General features: G+C 36.7%; 3 protein-coding genes across 5 annotated transcripts; 1 reads left to right on the top strand and 2 right to left on the bottom strand.

Moving 5' to 3' along the window:
• The first annotated feature begins 15 nt into the window (after positions 1-15).
• On the top strand, positions 16-7,147 carry LOC114751807 (SAC3 family protein B). The gene is made up of 12 exons (XM_028940482.1): positions 16-93; positions 809-1,033; positions 1,134-1,387; positions 1,688-1,788; positions 1,897-2,112; positions 2,816-3,043; positions 3,122-3,213; positions 3,293-3,386; positions 3,820-3,912; positions 4,039-4,793; positions 4,899-5,013; positions 5,270-7,147. Exons 1-12 carry the CDS (start codon positions 89-91, stop codon positions 6,980-6,982), a joined length of 3,891 nt encoding a protein of 1,296 aa, XP_028796315.1. The 5' UTR covers positions 16-88; the 3' UTR covers positions 6,983-7,147.
• Positions 7,148-7,862: 715 nt separating this feature from the next.
• Positions 7,863-11,741, bottom strand: LOC114751806 (probable protein phosphatase 2C 35). 3 transcript variants are annotated; one of them, XM_028940479.1, is made up of 6 exons: positions 10,234-11,741; positions 9,647-9,778; positions 9,178-9,393; positions 8,959-9,017; positions 8,724-8,840; positions 7,863-8,648 (listed from the first exon to the last, which is right to left on the bottom strand). In XM_028940479.1, exons 1-4 carry the CDS (start codon positions 11,152-11,154, stop codon positions 9,015-9,017), a joined length of 1,272 nt encoding a protein of 423 aa, XP_028796312.1. In that variant the 5' UTR covers positions 11,155-11,741; the 3' UTR covers positions 7,863-8,648; positions 8,724-8,840; positions 8,959-9,014. The 3 variants fall into 3 exon arrangements, with proteins under 3 accessions (XP_028796312.1, XP_028796313.1, XP_028796314.1); XM_028940480.1 differs by lacking the exon at positions 9,647-9,778; XM_028940481.1 differs by lacking the exons at positions 7,863-8,648; positions 8,724-8,840; positions 8,959-9,017 and having other exon boundaries at positions 9,226-9,389.
• A 5,830-nt stretch (positions 11,742-17,571) lies between these two features.
• LOC114751810 (S-adenosylmethionine decarboxylase proenzyme 4-like) lies at positions 17,572-18,737 on the bottom strand. The gene has a single exon (XM_028940487.1). The coding sequence runs from the start codon at positions 18,610-18,612 to the stop codon at positions 17,572-17,574; it is 1,041 nt and encodes a 346-aa protein (XP_028796320.1). The 5' UTR covers positions 18,613-18,737.
• Positions 18,738-18,888: the final 151 nt, after the last annotated feature.

Here is an 18,888-nt window from a genome sequence, read left to right as displayed (position 1 = left end):
ATCAAGTCAGAACTAGGTCCCCTCCTTGCCATTAGTCAAATCTAACGAAGTTTTGCAGCATAATTATACTGTTGCTCAGAAAGATTTGATGAGGTAAATCACATTATTTTTTGTGATCCTACATGGTTCTTATTTATAACTTGCATAAGTTGTCAGAGTTCTAAATGTATCTGAGTTATGTAGAGTTATGACCCCAGTGCATTTGATCTTTAATCTAGATTCCCTATAGCAGTATGAAATCCTAAAGAATATTCACATGCTTGTAAATTCCTAGGAAGCATTTAATTATATGCGGATCCGAAGGTGTGAATAATAAATTTCAATTTATTTAAGGCGCTTTCATAAGCGTTTGGTTACATGTTGGAGTGCTATCAGTATCTATAGGTTGGATTGAAATGGACTTGTTGTCTGACAAGGTCATTTGTGCTGAAAGAGGAGGTATAAAGAATTTTTTGAGTTAAAACCTCCTTACCAGATGTGTTTTTTAGATGTGACCAATGTACATCAATGAAGACTCTATTGGCTTCATTAAAAGTCACAGATGCTATTATTAAAAAAATTGTTGCAGATATATCGTAAAGGCCCTGAACTATCAAGATAGTTTGTGAGAGAGAATTTATACACAGGAACATTGTGGCTACCTTATGAGAACTATCAAGCTCATGAGAGTTGGTGTTTAAAGGAAAATGATAAGATTGACTTTCTTGAGTTGCAATGCTTTTTAGCATACATTATTATTTATATCTCACTTGCAAAGAATAAAACAGCATGTACATATAGATAACCTGTTCTCTGGTTTCCATTTCAGGCCTTCATCTCCTCCTAATTTGGGAAATACGTCTAGCATTATAAGGAGTGGCCCTCACGCACAAGTCTATAAAAAATCTTCACCACCTGCTACAGTTTCCGAAGCTGCATTAAACAGCTCCATCAGTTCCTCTACTCCTAAAAGAACAAGATCACCTCCTCGAATATCTTCAAGTGATAAAACTCTTGAAGGAAAAATCAACTCCTCAAATGACAATTCTGAACGGTAAGTTATTAGGTACATTGGTGCCATCGTTTTTCACTATGGAGGTTCTTTGTCATCACATTATGTCTTTGATGGTCTTCATTCTTATTGTTTCTTTTAGCGAAATGTTAGCCAAGGCAAAGCGTTTAGCTCGGTTCAAGGTGGATCTAGGCAAATCTGAGCAGAGTGATTCTGATACTGCAGACAGGAAGGCTTCTGCAAGTAGAAATGAACAATCTCTGTCAGAGGAAAAATATGATGGTGGCCATTCTATACAACCAACTGTCAATGTTGCTAATGGCCATGCTTTGTCTGATTCTGAAGGCCTCAAGACGTCCAACATAATTATTGGCTTATGTCCAGATATGTGTCCTGGTATATTTCTCAGGTTTTAAATCTAAAAGAAAATTTGTTAGAACTTCTATATTTTGGTTCTATCTGATATTCTTTTTTTTTTTTTAATAGAAACTGTATATCCATTAATCACAAAAGTTTCTATCTCATATACCCAGTCTGCAAATGAAACAAATTTCATGCTGTTAAAGTCTTTTTCTAATTTGTTGTTAGAAAGATCATATTGGAGAGAGTAGTTCATTTTGTCGAAAGCCAACAAGTGTACTATTTTCTGGGGAAAAGAAGGGAATGTTTTTTTTATTTTATTTGTTCATTTTTCAGAGTCAGAGAGGGCAGAGCGTGAAAGGAAAGGGGATCTTGATCAGTATGAACGAGTGGATGGGGATAGAAATGTAACCAGCAGAGTTCTTGCAGTTAAGAAGGTAATTATCATGTAACTGTCATTTTCTATGAAGCACTCATTGCTCTTTTTGGGAGGTTATTATAAAATATTCTTTAATAATATTCATTAATGGGGTGAAACATGGCAGTATAATAGGACAGCAGAGAGGGAAGCAAGCTTGATTCGGCCTATGCCTGTTCTTCAGAAAACAATTGATTACCTGCTTGATTTGCTAGATCAGCCGTATGATGAAAGGTTTCTTGGCATGTATAACTTCTTGTGGGACCGGATGAGGGCAATTAGGATGGACCTGAGGATGCAGCACATTTTCAACCAAGGGGCTATAGCTATGTTGGAACAAATGGTGCTTTCTTCTTTGAATAATGTTAATGCCTTTTTGTTGCATACATGTCCATTAGTCTTTGGTTCTAGTGGCAATTAATATGTTAGACTGCAGTTTAAAGATCATGGGTTCAATATCCATTAGGTGTACTGCGTAGTAACAGAATAAGTCATTCACATCTTGTAAAATGACCAATCAAATTATAGCAGCACATAATGCTCATGGATTTTGTGGGAGAGGCTAGTTGTGGACTATGAAATTACTCTTCTATTATCAGTCTAAGCTACTTATTCTAAATCATGCTTATATTTGTTTGATTTGGCTTCAAAATTGATTCCTCATCCTGGGTGAGGTTTATTTTCCTCTTGGTTCTATACAGCTTTTGTGTTTCTGGGGTCTCAGAGATTGTTCCTGAGTCTCTGTTTGTTGCACCAATTCTGGACCTTGTATTATTTTCTTCTAACGTGCAAATATTGTGTTGGCCAAAAAAGTCTTGTGCAAATCCTGGTCTTTTTTCTGAATTGTGATGAAGTTTCTTCTTTTGACGTAGTTCTGCTTGGGGCGCTTATGGGTTTTTATAATTTAAGATAACGTCTGCTGCAAAAAGCATTCATTTATTGGAAATTCTGCTAGCTTAGTCAAGAAATGCATCTGTTAGGTGGTATATAAATGAAGCATATTTGATTTTAAATATTAATGAAGCTGCTGGTTGCTCTGATTTCAGATAAGATTACACATAGTTGCAATGCATGAATTATGTGAATACACAAAAGGGGAGGGCTTTTCAGAAGGATTTGATGCTCACCTGAACATTGAACAGATGAACAAAACTTCAGTAGACTTGTTTCAGATGTATGATGATCACAGAAAGAAGGGAATAAATGTGCCAACAGAGAAGGAGTTTCGAGGCTACTATGCTCTCCTTAAATTGGACAAGCATCCTGGTTATAAAGTAAGTGATCTGTATAGTAAATCATCTTTAAGGTTTCTATATGATAATAGATAGATTGGTGAAAACTAGTTCTGCTAGGTTGAACCGGCAGAACTCTCTCTTGATCTTGCTAAGATGACTCCTGAGACCAGGCAGACTCCAGAAGTTCTGTTTGCCCGCAAAGTAGCAAGGTTGTAATTTCCACCGAAGTTAATTTACTTTGGCTATTATGTTTCCAGTCTGATCATTATTTTTCCTTTGCCTGTGCAGGGCTTGCCGAACTGGTAATTTTATTGCCTTCTTTCGGCTTGCTAGAAAGGCAAGTTATCTTCAAGCGTGTCTAATGCATGCTCACTTTGCAAAGGTATGTATCATTGTTACTTTTTGTGTTTAGTGAATTGCATAATGTGTTATGGGGCTCAAAACAAACCATGAACCTAGGGTAATATTTGTAGACTCTGCATGCACTTCCCTAACTTAAGTGGATGAATACATACAGGTGCTCTTGGAAAGTGCTACTTAATTGAAGGCAAGCTAGTGCATTTTCTTTTTCTAGGATGAGACGTATATGGTTTATTTGCTCTATGAAATTAATCATTTGATGCATGAAAAACAAACTATACTTAATTACCAAAAGAAATACTAAGCATGAACACCCCCCCAAACAAAAAAAGCAACAAAAAAACCCAGTTAAGTTCATTGATTTCACCTTTTGCATTGTCTAAATAACTGTTATTTAATTTTCTCTTATGGTGAATCAAACTCATTTTTTTTATATGCTTTGTCATCTTCACCAGTTGCGTACCCAGGCACTTGGTTCTTTACATGCTGGTTTGCAAAATAACCAAGGTCTCCCTGTTTCGCATGTTGCTAACTGGCTTGCTATGGAGGTAATTTTCTTGCTTTGACTTGGAGAAATGCTTTTTCTCTTCATTCTTTCCTTTTGTCTTGAGGAGGGCATTGGGTGGAAGGATTTCCCGACGTCGTCTTACATGTGGATTTGTCACCAAACATAGGATGAGGACATAGACGGCCTGCTAGAGTATCATGGGTTCTTGGTGAAAACATTTGAAGAACCATATATGGTGAGGGAAGGGCCATTTCTCAATATTGATAATGATTATCCCACCAAGTGTTCCAAACTAGTTCACAAGAAAAGGTCAGAAACGATAATAGAAGATGTTTCACCCTCAGATCAAGTTGTATTGCCACCTGTTGAGACAACAAACAAGATCCAGATACAGAAGAAGTATGAGAATGAGCAACAATCTGTCAAAGAAGTTAGTTCAATTGAGAAGGTTGATGAAGAAATGGCCGACTCTGAAGCTATTTTGTCCCCAAAGGATGGTAGATCTGGAAGGAAATTTCAGGAAATGCCGATTGCAGTTGAACATAGTGAAACTGATCATAGTTTTACTATGCCTTTTTCGTCACCAATTGGCTTCTTTAATCGTGGTATACCTGAACCACAGCCAACCAGATCTGTACTTACTAAGCGTACTAACTCTGATGCTATATTCACAAGCTCTCCTAAGAGAATCTTTCATTCAGAGCTGGATGGAAGGCTCCTTGAGAGTGTGACAAAACTGTCTCCATCAGAAAGCTCAAGAGGATATGGCTTTCATTTTTCTGTGGCTGATACTGTGCCCCAAGGTGCATCTCAAGATGAACCTCTACTCGTTAACCAAGTAAACGAAGATGAAATTGACGAAGCTGAAGAAAATGATCTAGATGAAGAAATTTCTGCAGCTAAGCTCAAGCTATTCTTAAGGTTTTCTAGCCTTGTTTTGTTGCCTATTTTTTTGTTACCTAACTTGCATTTGTTATGTTTGTTACTTGTTTGAAGTCAATCTATTTTATATGTCTACCCTGTCAGGTTATGGAAGAGACGGACGTCAAAGTTGAGGATGCTACGTGAACAAAGGGAATTTGCAGCAAATGCTGCATTGGAGTCGTTGTCACTGGGACCACCTATACGACATTACATTGGTGTAAGATTGCTAAGCGTGAATTTAAACCAATTCTGCTGTGCATTTTCTTTTTACATTAGCTGCAGGGTTAGTGAGAGTTTTCTTGTAGGGCTGATTATGATTTAGTGACCCCTTTATTGGCACTTTTCCCCTCTTTATTTTTGCTCCAATTTATGTTTGTGTATATATATAACTTTTACATAACTATCAAGACCTTTACCGATCCTTAACTTAGTATAATGTACTGACTTCCTTATCTTTTTTACTCTCTATGTAGCAACCAAGCAACTTTGACAAGTTTGACGTTGATGAAGCCGTGAGAGAGAGATACGAAAAGCAGGAAAAGTCCTGGGCAAGACTTAATATTTCAGAAATGGCCGGTGACATACTACGAAGAAGAAACTCAGGTGTCAAATGTTTGTGCTGGAAAATTATCCTCTGTTCTCAGGCGGACAAAGGACTTAAAATGGGTGCAGCAGGCTCGTGGTTGATCTCAAAGCTCATGCCTTCCTGTGACGAGGATGTGGTTATTTCTTCGCCTGGCCTGACAATATGGAAGAAATGGGTTCCTGGGCAATGTGGTGCTGATCCTATTTGCTGCTTCTCTGTAATTAGGGACACATCTTTCTGTGTTGGAGATGAAACAGTATCTGGGGCAAGTGCAGTTTTATTTCTTGTATCTGAGAGCATCCCATGGAAACTTCAAAGAGTTCAACTCCATAATATTCTCACGTCAATTCCCACTGGTGCTCACTTACCCCTTCTGATCTTATGTGGTTCATATGATAAAGGATTTTCTCCTGTTATAATTAATGAACTGGGCCTTGATGATATTGATAAATCCCGCGTTAGTGGCTTTCTGCTTGTCTTCCCTATTGAGAATCAACAGATAGAACACTTGGGTGGATTTTTCAGTGACAGACGATTAAGAGAGGGGCTGGAGTGGCTGGCAGGAGAGTCACCCTTGCAGCCCGCCCTACAGTATGTGAGAGTGCGAGAACTTGTTCATACCTATCATAGTTCCTTGTTGAGGGTACTGTGTAGCTCCAATAACTCGAGGTTGGGTCCTACTGACTGTATCTCAGTGTTCAATGAAGCTTTAGATCGATCATTACAGGAGATTGTTGCTGCTGCTAATGCAAATCCTGCTGGTTGGCCGTGTCCTGAGATTGGTATGCTTGACCAGTCTAGTTATGAGGATATATTGCTGAAAAACTACTTGCCACCATCAGGTTGGAGCTCCAATCCAAAAATAGGACAAATCATCAGGGCTTTCCAAGATTGCAAGCTCCCCTCGTTTGGTGATGATCTATCCTGGTTGGCCGTTGGCTCTAAAGCAAAACATGACATTGAGAACCTCAGGTTAAGGCTTGAAAGTAGCTTGATTCATTACCTGACCGATACTAGTAAGATCATGGGAGTCCCATTGGCAACAAAAGAGGCACATGTCATGCTGCAGTCATGTGCTAGACTCGAGCTTTGCGGCTCAAATTACCATATAGTTCCGCAGTGGACCATGATCTTCCGTCGAATCTTCAATTGGAGATTGATGAGTTTATCCAGTGGCGAAGTCTCTTCAGCTTACATATCAGAACAGACTCGCGTTTCTCCTCCGAGTTCAGATATGGATGTGAACTTTGAAGCTAATTCGCCTTCATTATTTTATCAAAGTGCGTCTTTGGATGAGATAATTGAAGTTGGATGTGGCTCTCCTATCCTCATGAAGAGTCAATCAAGGCCTCTTCAACTTTCACAGAACACAGATGATGTGATGAATGAAACTGTTAGCCCAGGTGATTTGAGGGATTCTGCAATGGATGAACTGCCCAGCGTTGATAACACAGTTTCCTCACATGGATTAGACAATGCTAGAAGTGAAGTCCTAACAAATGGCAAAGCAAACAGCGAAGCTGAGAAGTTAAGCAGACTACTGGAGCAGTGCAATTTGCTGCAGAATGTCATAGATGAGAAGCTTTCTCTGTACTTCTGATCTGCTTAATGATTTTGTGATGCTTGTATTTTACATTACGCTGGACCAATATATAGAGGGAATTGCGTCAAAAGAAGAAAAAAGAGGGAGGATAAGAATATATGTTAACCCAAAGCGTGTTTTTAGGCAGTTTTGTCCAGAAAATGAGAATATCATGTTTATCTACCCTCCTGTCTGTCTCAACTCATGTAGAAAATGCAACTATAATACAAATGATAACCACTAATTCTTGATCGACATAAACCTGAATTTAGATGAATTTAGTAGTGTTTGGATTAGTTTTTTAAAAGTGATTTTCCAGTATATATGGTAAGTAGGTGACAAGGGTTTTGTCTTGATCAGTATAAAATCATTTTGTTTAGCTGCTTTTGAAGTGTGCCAAAATAAGCAGCATACGGCATTCAGAATCCATGGCTACTCCTGGGTTGGGGAGCCAAGGTTTGTAGCTTGTACGAGAATGAAAACTCCAAAGGAGTTAAAATACGAAGCCAAGGTAAATGCTCGCTAATCTTATGCGGGAAATGAAGCAAGAATTGGATCAACGAATCACTAATTCAACTGTCAAATCATTAGTTGAAGCGACTAATTAAATCATATGAGACGACGCTTGTTTGATATCCACTGATCTAGTTTCATCGCTTCGCTGAGATTATGCGTATCTATAAATCATTGATTATATGCAAATTGGAGCGGACTTTTCGAAATAACCGCAATATACACAGGTGACAAGTATAATTTTGTCAGATGTATTGATGATGATTCATTTAACAAGGCATTTCAGAGCTGCACAGATTTGTGAGAGAGAGAGAGAGAGAGATTAATTCCATTACTGCTTCTATACTATTACAAGTAATTTTTTTAATCCCGTTTAACAAACTGATAATGTAAAAGAACTTATTTATTGTCAACACTGAGAATTCAACATTTTGGAAGGCCACAAGGCATCAATGAATCTAGTAGAGAGACGTGGAAAAAAAATATCCAAAATGTGTTGGATTGAAAACTTGATTCCTTCACCTACCCAAGGAAAGGAAAATTAATAATTCGGCATTTTACATGGAATTGATCTTGCAATGCAAATAAAAAACGCAGATATTGTTCTGATTCACACAACAATGGAGCCGATCCAGCATCTGCACTGAGAGAACATGGATCTGCTTTGGATGCTAAAAAAAGGCAGTTCTGCCGACCCAGTTTGCCACCTTGTGTGTTTGAGTTTCCTCAGTTTGTAAGCACCCAGTGTGCTGCATAAGTTCCTTTTCCCGGAAAATCTCTAAGCAATTTCTACATGTTTTGTTATCAAGTCCTCCAATGAAAACATCCCAAGTAAATATTATTACAGCTCAGCATCACGTGAATCATTTTTTTCGCCAAAAGAGGACTTGGATTTAATATTTTCATTGGAGAACTCAATATGAAACATGTCAAATTCTTTACCTTGATCTGACCCTTCCTCCTTAATCCCGAATTGTCTTTAGGTTCCCTCTCAATGTTAAAATCTGGAGGGGCAGAGCCATCCCAGGAAACTGGCTTTGTGTGCTTCTCATGTGGTTCTATAATCTGAATTAGAAGAAAATTAACATTGACCAGTTCAGCTTTCTACATTCCAAAATGGAAGCCTTCAGCTGCCTAAGATATGCTCCTCAAAGCAGGAACCTTCAGTTGCCTAAAAAATAAAAATAGAGTCAGCATTTTTCTTGGTAAAAGGCAACAAATATATTGAATTAAAACTGAAGCTTACATAAGATAAGCCATTCATATAACTTTTTATTCTTGGAAATGAATGGATCGTATTACAAGTAGAAATGGTCTTCCAAAGAGGGCAAGATCACTTTTGACAGCATAGCAGCTCTAATACCTATATTTGAGTCAATGGAAGAATCAAGCCACCATTTGAAACTTGCAATATGACTCATATGGAGCCAGTAAATATACAACAGTAATTCAAAAGAGTAAAACAGAATGAAGAAACCTACCACGTGGGAGAAATTACAACAAAACTTGATGAAGCTTCCATAAAGCCTCTCTTCAATCACTGTAAATGGAAAGGGAAGGACTTAGTGTTGGGGATATTGTAATAAACTAGTTCTGAGCCCTTACTCAACCAATCTAAGTTTTGAACTGAAGTGGTCACCGACACTTATACTAGGGATCATAATCAGAAGACACCAAAAAAACAAAAAAAAGGCACTAACCTCTTCAACCGGTCTTTGGCATGATGGAGATGGGACAATTATAGCTGGGCTTCTCATTGAAACTACGTTCTGACAGCACTGTTGATCAGAGAGCTCACTCCTCACAGAACAATAAACATCCGATGAAGTGGTAGTAGATACTTCAGAAGTTCCTCTCCTTGCCCGCGTTGCCGTACTAACATTAATATTATCTACTCCAACTCCAGACGTACCTGCCTAAATGATCAAAACAAATATTAGTGGGCATACAATATACAATAAATGCACGATAGCAAATTACTAGCTTAGAATACCGACCCAGGAGAATTTTCACAATAAAAAGTCGTTTTCTTGCCATCTGTATTTTCTTAGGTGGTCAAAAATATTGATGGGCATACAAGATTTATTTAACATATTCATAAAAACCTATATGCAAGAATAAAAACATTAAAATTAAAAGAAGCCCTTGAATTGTTCAAGTAATCCATACATTAGATAGGCCTTTGATCTGAACTATGATAATTGTTATATCATCTGTTCGGTTTTCATGTTCCAACCATAGTTTATATGCCTCTCCAGCAATGGCAGCACATGCTTCACCAGGATCTGTGTAGCTTGCTGCCTACATTATAAAAGTATCAGAATTTATCAAGAGAAATTATGAAGGAGGTAACAACAAAGTACATAGCATTTCAACTATGAACTTTATATAATGACTACAAGCCAGGTTCCACTATACATAAGCACTACTGTGAGAAGAGCTTATCATGTAAGCTTTACTGGCTTAAGCATGGTCTAAAATAATATCCCCCAGCGATCCTTAATGAGAAACCTAAAGTTGCCAAAAACATTTGATTAGGGGAGGATATATACTGCATCAATGTTTTCAAGCCTTTAATAGTGAGCCATTAACAAATGTCACAAGACTTCCACTGACAGCAGACAAGTCAAATTCAACTATTCAACTAATAAAAATTGGTCAACAGCATAAACTACTATCTCAACAAAAATACTTCGTAACTTGAAGACATTGAAAGGACCAAAAGAACTACCACGAAAACAAGTTGCATGCCGTACCATGTTAACAACAGTTTGGCTTGATAGGAACTCAAATATGCCATCACTTGCCACAATAAAGAAAAGATGATTAGGTGTCAGCCGAACCACTGACACTTCTGGAGTAGCAATGACACCAATAGTCTCTGCCAAACTATCCCCTAAACTCCTTGTAAATGCAGTTCCAGGATACATCCCATTTGGAACCCACAACCTTGGAGGATCGCTTCCCTGACTCTCTTCATCACCCCATGTTTGGACATCCGGATCCTTTAGCCCTTCCACCTGATCAACACTCAACACCCTTGCACCACAAAGTTTCACTCTCTCATACTCATCTCTCCGAAACGGTGTCTGATCATTAGACAAGTTCTCAGCAACGATGCAATTCCCATCCTTTACTGCCAGCACCGCTCTGGAATCACCAACATTAGCAACATAAAGTGTGTCCCCAACAACAAGCACTGTGATTGCAGTAGTGCCACTCATAGAATCATCAATATCACTGTTGTGTAATTGGTAATTCGTTGCCAAGAATGCTGAAGTATAAGCTTTACCGGGGTCCTCCAACAATGCAGGGTCATTTGATAATGTTTCTATCAACCTATCCCTAACAAAATTCGAACACTGGCTACCACATTGACCATGCCCATCATAGACACCGAAAAAATGGACGTTTGGGTTACCTTGAATCTGTGTCCTAATACAGAAAGTATCCTGGTTTTCTTTATCAGGTGAATCAGGGTAGTATCCTTGCTGTGTGAGAAACGAGTATTCTAAAACGTAGTTGTGGGAAGGAACAGGAGCAAACTTCAATGAACTTTGAGTAAATTTGTGTTTCCTTTGGCGACGGCGAGGGCCGAGTCCGCGGCAGCTGCTAGTACCACCACACTCCGACGGCGGAATGTAGCCGCGACAACACTTGCCATGGACACAACCCATGTTTCAAAGGGAACCTCGAACGAGACAAATAATCCTCACCTAAGGCTTACAACACTGGTGGCTCATATATACAGGTAAGCTGATTCTGGGTAGGAAGAACCGGTAGGTGTTTCTGAAACTCAACATTCTTAGAAACATGAACAAACCCTAGACACGGAAATCAGGAAAGAATTACCATTTCGCGAAGAAAGCTGTCCTAACAGATTGAGATAAACACGGAATTGTTCGAAAAATTACGGAGAAATCAAACCCCAGAAGAAGCTAATCACTCGAGGATCAGAAAACCCTAAAGTAACCCCCACCAAAAGAAGGCAATCCCAAAAAGAAAAGGACCTTTCGCATTAAGGAAAGTGGAGGTGGGGCAATCCAAAAAGAAAAGAAGAACCGTACTATTGCGTGGAGGCAGAGACAAGACCCAGGAATAAGAGGGAATCAAAGGAAGATGAAATTTTTTCCTTCAACAAGAACCAGAGGGAGAAAGAGACAGAGATATTGATTGGGATTGGGCGTGAATATGCGCATGGACGGGTGGGTTTGTCTCAGAAGGAAGACAAACCACAGGCCAAGAAAACACCCACCCCGCAAAAAAAACAAAACTCAATGCAGAACAGTGGGCAAGGGAAGAGAAAAATGGACAGAGGAAATCGACAAATGGAAAAAGTTTTTTGTTTTTTTCTTGCCAAAAGACCAGAAAAAGACAAGCACAAATTTCAAACGTATGGCGACAAAGGAATTAATTAATGGGTGATCAACTAATAATAGCAATGAGGTTGTTTGGGGCATTTTAATGACATCTCGAGGTCAATTACTATCGTTCGGTTTTTAAACTGTCGCCACGGCGTTGCAGGGCTGCAATGCGCACATGCGCTGATCACAGGTGCCCTTCACACCTTTCCTTTGGGGTAAAAAAAGTCAATAATTTTTGAATTAAAAAGAATAAATTTATTTTGAAAGCTTTTACTTAAATACTTAAATAGGACATCTGAAAAAAAAAATTTTGATGCAAACTTGTCATAAAAGATTTATTCCCTAACATTAAATTAATATTGATTGTTAGAATAATGATATTACTCCCTCCGTTCTTTATTATAAGAGACATTTGATACTTATGGCATGTTCCTATATATAAGAGACACTTACAAGTTGTCTCTACCTTTTTGTGTTGATTTACTATTTTACCCATATTTATTATCTCCAACTCACACTCTCTCTCCCTCCCACTTCTCTTTCTTTTAATAATTTAATTGTTCTCTCTCATGCTCTCTCCTTATTAATGAGGGCATTTTTGGAAAAAAAATTATACTTTTTACACATTAATTGTTCTTAACTAATTTTAACTGTTTTTTTGATCAACATATTTCAGTTATTTGTCTCTTATAATAAGGAACGGAGGGAGTAACTTTTAACATTTTAATGATAGAAAAAAACTGTCATGGTTTTAAATTTTGCATCCAAACTATACTTTTAAGTGAAAACTTTTAAAATAAATTTATATTTTAATCTATAATTTTATTTTGAAAAGATGGTTAGACATTATAGAAACATTAATGGAAGCTAATTCCTTTCATAGTGCTCCTTTCAATTCTTTTCAATTACAAATAATTAAATTCAGTGGATTAAAAACTTGTATTAAAATTTGTTAAATGTAATAAATATCTTTAAAATGTATTTTTAAATAATACAAAAATTACGCAAATTCACTCATAAATTTACGAGTTCTAAGTTGCAAGTCTAGAAATTTGACTTATAAGTTTATATGTAAAATTTGAATAAAGGGTACCAATAAGCCTTGGTTTTAATGGTAGGATTAAACATAAGCTCTTGAATTTGAATCTGTCTAAGGGGGTGTTTGGAAGTACTAAAAAGTGCTTCTCAAAATCACTTTTCCTCAAAACAAGACAAACTCCTCTATATATTTGCCTCGTATACCGTAAAAACATTTTTAAAATCATGGTTTGGTTTTCATCCAAACACCTCCTAAATACAGAAAATGCCTATAAAAGAGCCGTTCCCAATTAAACATGATTTGGCTCAAATTTAATCCAATTAAATAGGCGTATCAAAAAAATTGAACAAGGGGTAGTTTTGTTTCTTGCATGTGTAAAAATGATACTCAAATGCCGAATGACCTGTCTCATTAGATTTGCATGGCTGAATTGTAAATATGTCTATCGTGTGACCTATTTATAACTTCCTTTTTTTTTTTTAAATTATTAGGTACAGATATATTGATATGAATTCATGAGCGTGATCATAACTCTCCCACTAGTGGCAAATTGGAATGTGCAGAAACTATTAAAAAAAAACAAATATTTATAGATATCCAACCACATTTCAGTAGCCAATCCTCCTCATCAAAATTTAGATTTGATTGGATGAAATGAAAATGGCCAATATATAATTGCCAGTGTCTGCGACGGAGCCTGGAGGGATGCCTTTTTTCCCCCACAGTAAGTGAAGGACATTTTGGTAATCAACTAACAAAATACTATTTCCGTTTTTTAATATAACAACTAAATAACTAATTTGAAAAAAATTAAAAAAATTAGTTGAATTAGTTAATCATAGTATATATGTGGGCTTTCTTAAATAATCTTTTTTAATCATATGCATTAGAAAATTTCTCCTAATAGAAACTCTTCATAATCAACAGGAATATTTTAGATTAAATATTATAGACTTAAAAAATAAAATAAATTGAGATTTTATATTTATGAATAAATTTAATTTTTAACTAGTTTTTATATTAAAGAAACCCCGTGACTTTAGTTCAGTCCCTACACCTACAGGGAAATTCTCCCAACCGAAAATAAAGTTGAATACAGGACCACCATTTTGGGGCAAGCGGGTCAGTATCTTTGGGTTGAAGAAATGGGGTCTTCAAGATTCATTGTGGGGCAGAAGAAGCCCACAATGGGCCCAGCCCCATTATAGTGTGGGCCCAGTTTAATAGCATTTCTCCTGATAAAGCCCAATTACTTTTCTTGACATTATTTTGTTCCTTTTTTTTTTTAATTTTTAACAGCAGGAAATGGAAAACAGGTTAGAAAGACAAAAACAAATTAGTTCTGTGGAGTTTTTGATAATACTATTGGAAATTTGATTGAACTATATGGAATAAGAACTATCATGTTCATTGTAAGAAAATAGAAAATCCATAAAATGGGAGCTTCTTGGTTTTCATAAATAGCCAACATTATTCTTGGATAGATCTTGGAGCCTTGAACCTTACACATCAAAGCCAAAAAAACAAAAGATCGTTTATTTAAGCTTGTTTTTAATGAAATAATCACTTGCTTTTTCTTTTTTAAAAAATTAATTTTTCAAAATTTATGAAAATAATCAGAATGAAAAATAGAAAATATTTTTTTAAAATTATTCCTGGAAACTAGTTGAGTAGTTTCTGGAAATAATTAGATGCAGTAAATAAGAAAAAAAACTCCATTAAAATATGAAAATATGTGGAGATATGAAAAATTTAAAACCAACCAAATAATAAAATCATTTTATCAATAGAAATATACAGACATATCATAAAATTTGAAAATTACTGAATAATAATGATCCCTGATGGTGCGTGTAAAGAAAGTCTCGTGACTAACAGTGAAGCCCCTTCGAAAAATATACTCTGCAAAAAGATTGGTCGCTGCTAATATCTTGAGTTCAATAAAAAAAAAATAATGATAATATTTTTTTAATTATTGTAACAAAATAAACAAAATCATTTTTTTTAATAAAACCTTGACAAGACAAAATATTTTTCATAAAATATTTATATTTTCTAGGAATTACTAATTTTTTAAGTTTAGACAAAAGGTCCACTAATTTGTTCCTCCCACTCCCTAGCCTCTCATTCTCTCTTTTTTTGGCCAAAGTGCTGTGGTACTCTCACTGTCCCACATTCTCCACCTGTGCGCGAGACAAAGGGAAAAGGGAAAATTCTCTTTCCTTAGTGGTGTCGACTGGCATCCAGGAAGTATTAGGACTCGTTTAGAATAAGCATTTTTTTTACCAAAAAAAAATATATAAGCATTTTTTTAATCATACTTTACAAAATACAAAATAAATATATGAGAAGAGTTTTATCTTAACTTATTTAAAATGTTTTTATAAGTGATTTCAATCATGATTCCAAACAAAGTCTTAGACGATACAATTCACCAACTAATCATTCTCATACTATTAATTTTGACACAAATATTTTTGGCTACTGATAAAAATTGCTTCCTCCTCATCCTAATATAGGAGCCGATTGGGATGTTAGATTTGATACTAGATATAATATTTTAATTCAGTCTGTTTCTTATATTTATTATTTTTGTCCAAATTAATTACTAAACTCGTAAATTGATATGTAATCTAATGTTATATAGAGGCATTTGTGAGAGATGATATCTTATTTATCATAATTAACTAATTTATTTAATTTTTTATCTATCTTTTTGCCAACTAATTTTTTTTATCTATCTAAATTAACTAAGTAACTTTTATATTAAAAATTCAATGGAGTATATAAATAAATTTGGCTTCACCTAGCTTTTAATGAATTAGATCTGTAACTTTTTTTAATTTATAATTATATAGTCAGTTCACAGTTAAATAAGTTTCTCCTTTTTACTTTGATTTCAACAAAAAAAAAAACATATATAAAAAGGCATTAAATTTAAATCAAATCACGAAAATGAAAATATTGATTAAAGTTAGTTTAAAAAAATGTTAAAAATGTAATTTATTTTTCAAAAATGCCATGTCTACGAAGAGAGTAAGTGAGAAATAATGTGCGATAATTAATGCAAGAAAATGTTACTTCTCCGAAGGGAGTGCCTAGTAGCGGTGAATAACAAAACAAAGATAATTTTGGAAAGTAAAATCTGGAACTTCACGTCCCCTGCCCCGGCATTTATTTCAGGAGGGGTTACATTTTACCAAGTTTCGCACAAATTTTGGAATCTAGATCTTCTCTTTTCCCCCATTGTTTGCACACCCAAAAAGTGGGGGAAAAGATGCATCCATGGACAATTTTTCTTTACCTTCTGTTTCTAAAATCCTTCAAACTACACAATCTAGGCTCTATCTCCCTGAAAAGAGAGGGATCAAAAAGAAGACATCGTAAATACCGTGCGCCTACTTGTATCCATGTCTTAGGTGGTGTGGCTCGTACTATATCAAACACATTGGGTTATTATGAACCTTTTTGGTTAGATCTCCCTTGTTTATCTAAAAGGCAAACTGATATATGCATATATATATATATATATATATATATGAACTTGGGACAAACTATTATTGCTTCTCTACCTGTCTCCTACTTTTGTGTCTTTTGTCATCTATTTCCCTTATTCTACATGGCTTGCCTGTCACCCAAATTCAATTATGGCCACGTGCATGTTAAGTTACATACCACCACCACCACCAACACTAACACCATATTTTATCTGCAAGACCAGAAGGGAAGGTAGATAGGGTCGTTACTTTGAGCTTAAAAAATAACAAATATTTCCCTTATATTTGTATACCCACTTTCTTTTGTGTCTTAAGCACTAGCTAAAAGGATATTCCCTGCGAAGTGAAAAGCCCATGCAAAAAGAAATTGTAATATGACCAGTCAAAATTTTCCATACAAACACTCTGGTATTGCTTCATGCACATATATTCTTTTTGATTGCAGGGTTCCCATAACTGGGTGTAACAGACCAAGAATGAAGGGATATAATTGATAATTATATGCCAAAAGCAAGATTTTGTTCTATAATAATCTAGAAACAGAGCATAAAAGACAAGAGAGGTAGATGATAGAGGAGGGGAGGAGGGGGAGAGAGAGATCAACATAGCCTCAAACAAGAGCACTTTAAAAACCCACTACACAAGCTCAAAAATCTTAGGCGTGACAGGCCTAAGTGGGGTGCATTATCATGATCATCCAGTAAACACCTTCCCCCACCCTACCTTCCCACCTTCCCTTTTTTTCACTATTTTGAAATAGACAAAATTTAAATACAGTTTTTAAATACTGGTTATTAAATTTTTTAATAAAGATATGATAAGTGGAATTTTTTTATAATTCAAAGTCACATAATTAAATGTTTCAAAAGAATTTATCCACATATCATATATTTATTAAAAAACTCAATAACAAACGCCTAAGAAAACTTGACTCAGAACCCCTCCCTTCCTTCCATAACCAATACCTTCATCTCTTAGCTCTTCAAACTTGATTACCATTTTTCTTTTGTATCTTTCTAAGCAAGTCAGCCCCAACATTCATAATCCACAATAATCACATTTAGCCATGTCATCCATCATCCCCCAGAATTTTCAACTAATTCTAACTCCCTATCTACTATCTCTCCCTCCGCTACTTCCGACCGCTGTTGCCGCCATTCTCGTCACTGTTGTCACCCCTTAAATCTTGGGGTTTTAAGTGCTTCTCCGGCGAGATGTAAACGTTTGAAACACAACACTGCCAGCTGCAGGAAACTGGTCCATTGCACAACTCCGGCATTTCAAACCCAGAGGCTCAACGGCACTTGCCACACGCGTCCATATCTCGTTTTCATAGTCACTGCACGTGGTGGACACAGACATAGTACCTGGTCGGAAAATATGAGCCACCTTCCTTAGTACATGCACTATATCATCGTTCACGGAGCCTACACATTCAAAGCTTGCATAACTGTAACCATCCTCTGGAGTGACATGAATGGTGGAGTACCGATCCCCATCCATGCCATTCATAGAATACCCACAAGGATCAAATGCAAAGTCACAGATAAGTGCTTCAGGGTTGATCTCATTGATGCCTGTGAGCTCCGTCATGTCCTTCCCAGCAGAGTCCCCCGTTTTCCCATCCTCAGGCGGCCGGAAGAACTTGCGAGCGAGGACTGGATCGAGCTCTGTCATACAGATCTCCATGGTGTATGACGATGACGATTCATTGTCACGGAGGTAAGGTAGGTCAGAATCATCACTAGCTGTGAAAACATGCCAACAATGAGAAGAAGATTTGGAAGGCATGATTGAAGCTTTTCTGTAGCAGAGATTTGCGGGGATGGTCTCTTCCAAATACATAACTTCATCTTTGAAGCTAGTATGAGGGAAAGGCTGAGACTTTGGGAAGATGAAGCTGCCTCTGGTGTAGCGGCAAGAGCAGAGGGTGAGGCCTAAGTGATGCTGAGCATAGTAGATCAAGGGACGGATGGATTTGAGCAGTTGAGTGGTCCCACAAGTCTTGATGATGATCTTGGTTGGGTAGACAAAGAGGCTCGATTCTGATAACACATAAGCATCGAAGTAGGAGTTGCCGACCGCTGAAACTACAGTGCATTGAACAGCTTCAAGGACTTGTTGGAGTGATTCAAATTCAAGTTTCCTAAGACCCAGTTGGTGAAAAACTGGATCATCTCCAAAGAAATGGAGCTCCAAGCGCTTCTCAAACCCTTCAAAACCAGAAACAGCCATTGGCTTGAATGCGTAGTGCTATGTGGGAAACGAAGATGTAACAGAGTAAAACAGAGCAAAACGTAGGTTTTAGGAGGTGAAGGGATAAAGATGAGAGAGAAAAGTGTGATTGGAATGTAGAAGAGGAGGTGAGAGAAAAGATTGGGGTCAATGGGATTTATAGGTGTGTGAATAAGAATGAGAGTGAGTGTATAGGAAGTAGGGAGGGTTTAGAAGAGAGCATGCGGGTGACGGAACCAAGAATCATGATTGTAGGCATAATGAAGTGAATAGGAT

The sequence above is a fragment of the Neltuma alba genome, unplaced genomic scaffold (assembly GCF_004799145.2).
Source record: "Neltuma alba isolate B1F8T4 unplaced genomic scaffold, ASM479914v2 tig00007115_pilon, whole genome shotgun sequence".
NCBI classification, from domain to species: Eukaryota; Viridiplantae; Streptophyta; class Magnoliopsida; order Fabales; family Fabaceae; genus Neltuma; species Neltuma alba.
This window is presented reverse-complemented; position numbering and strand designations above follow the sequence as displayed.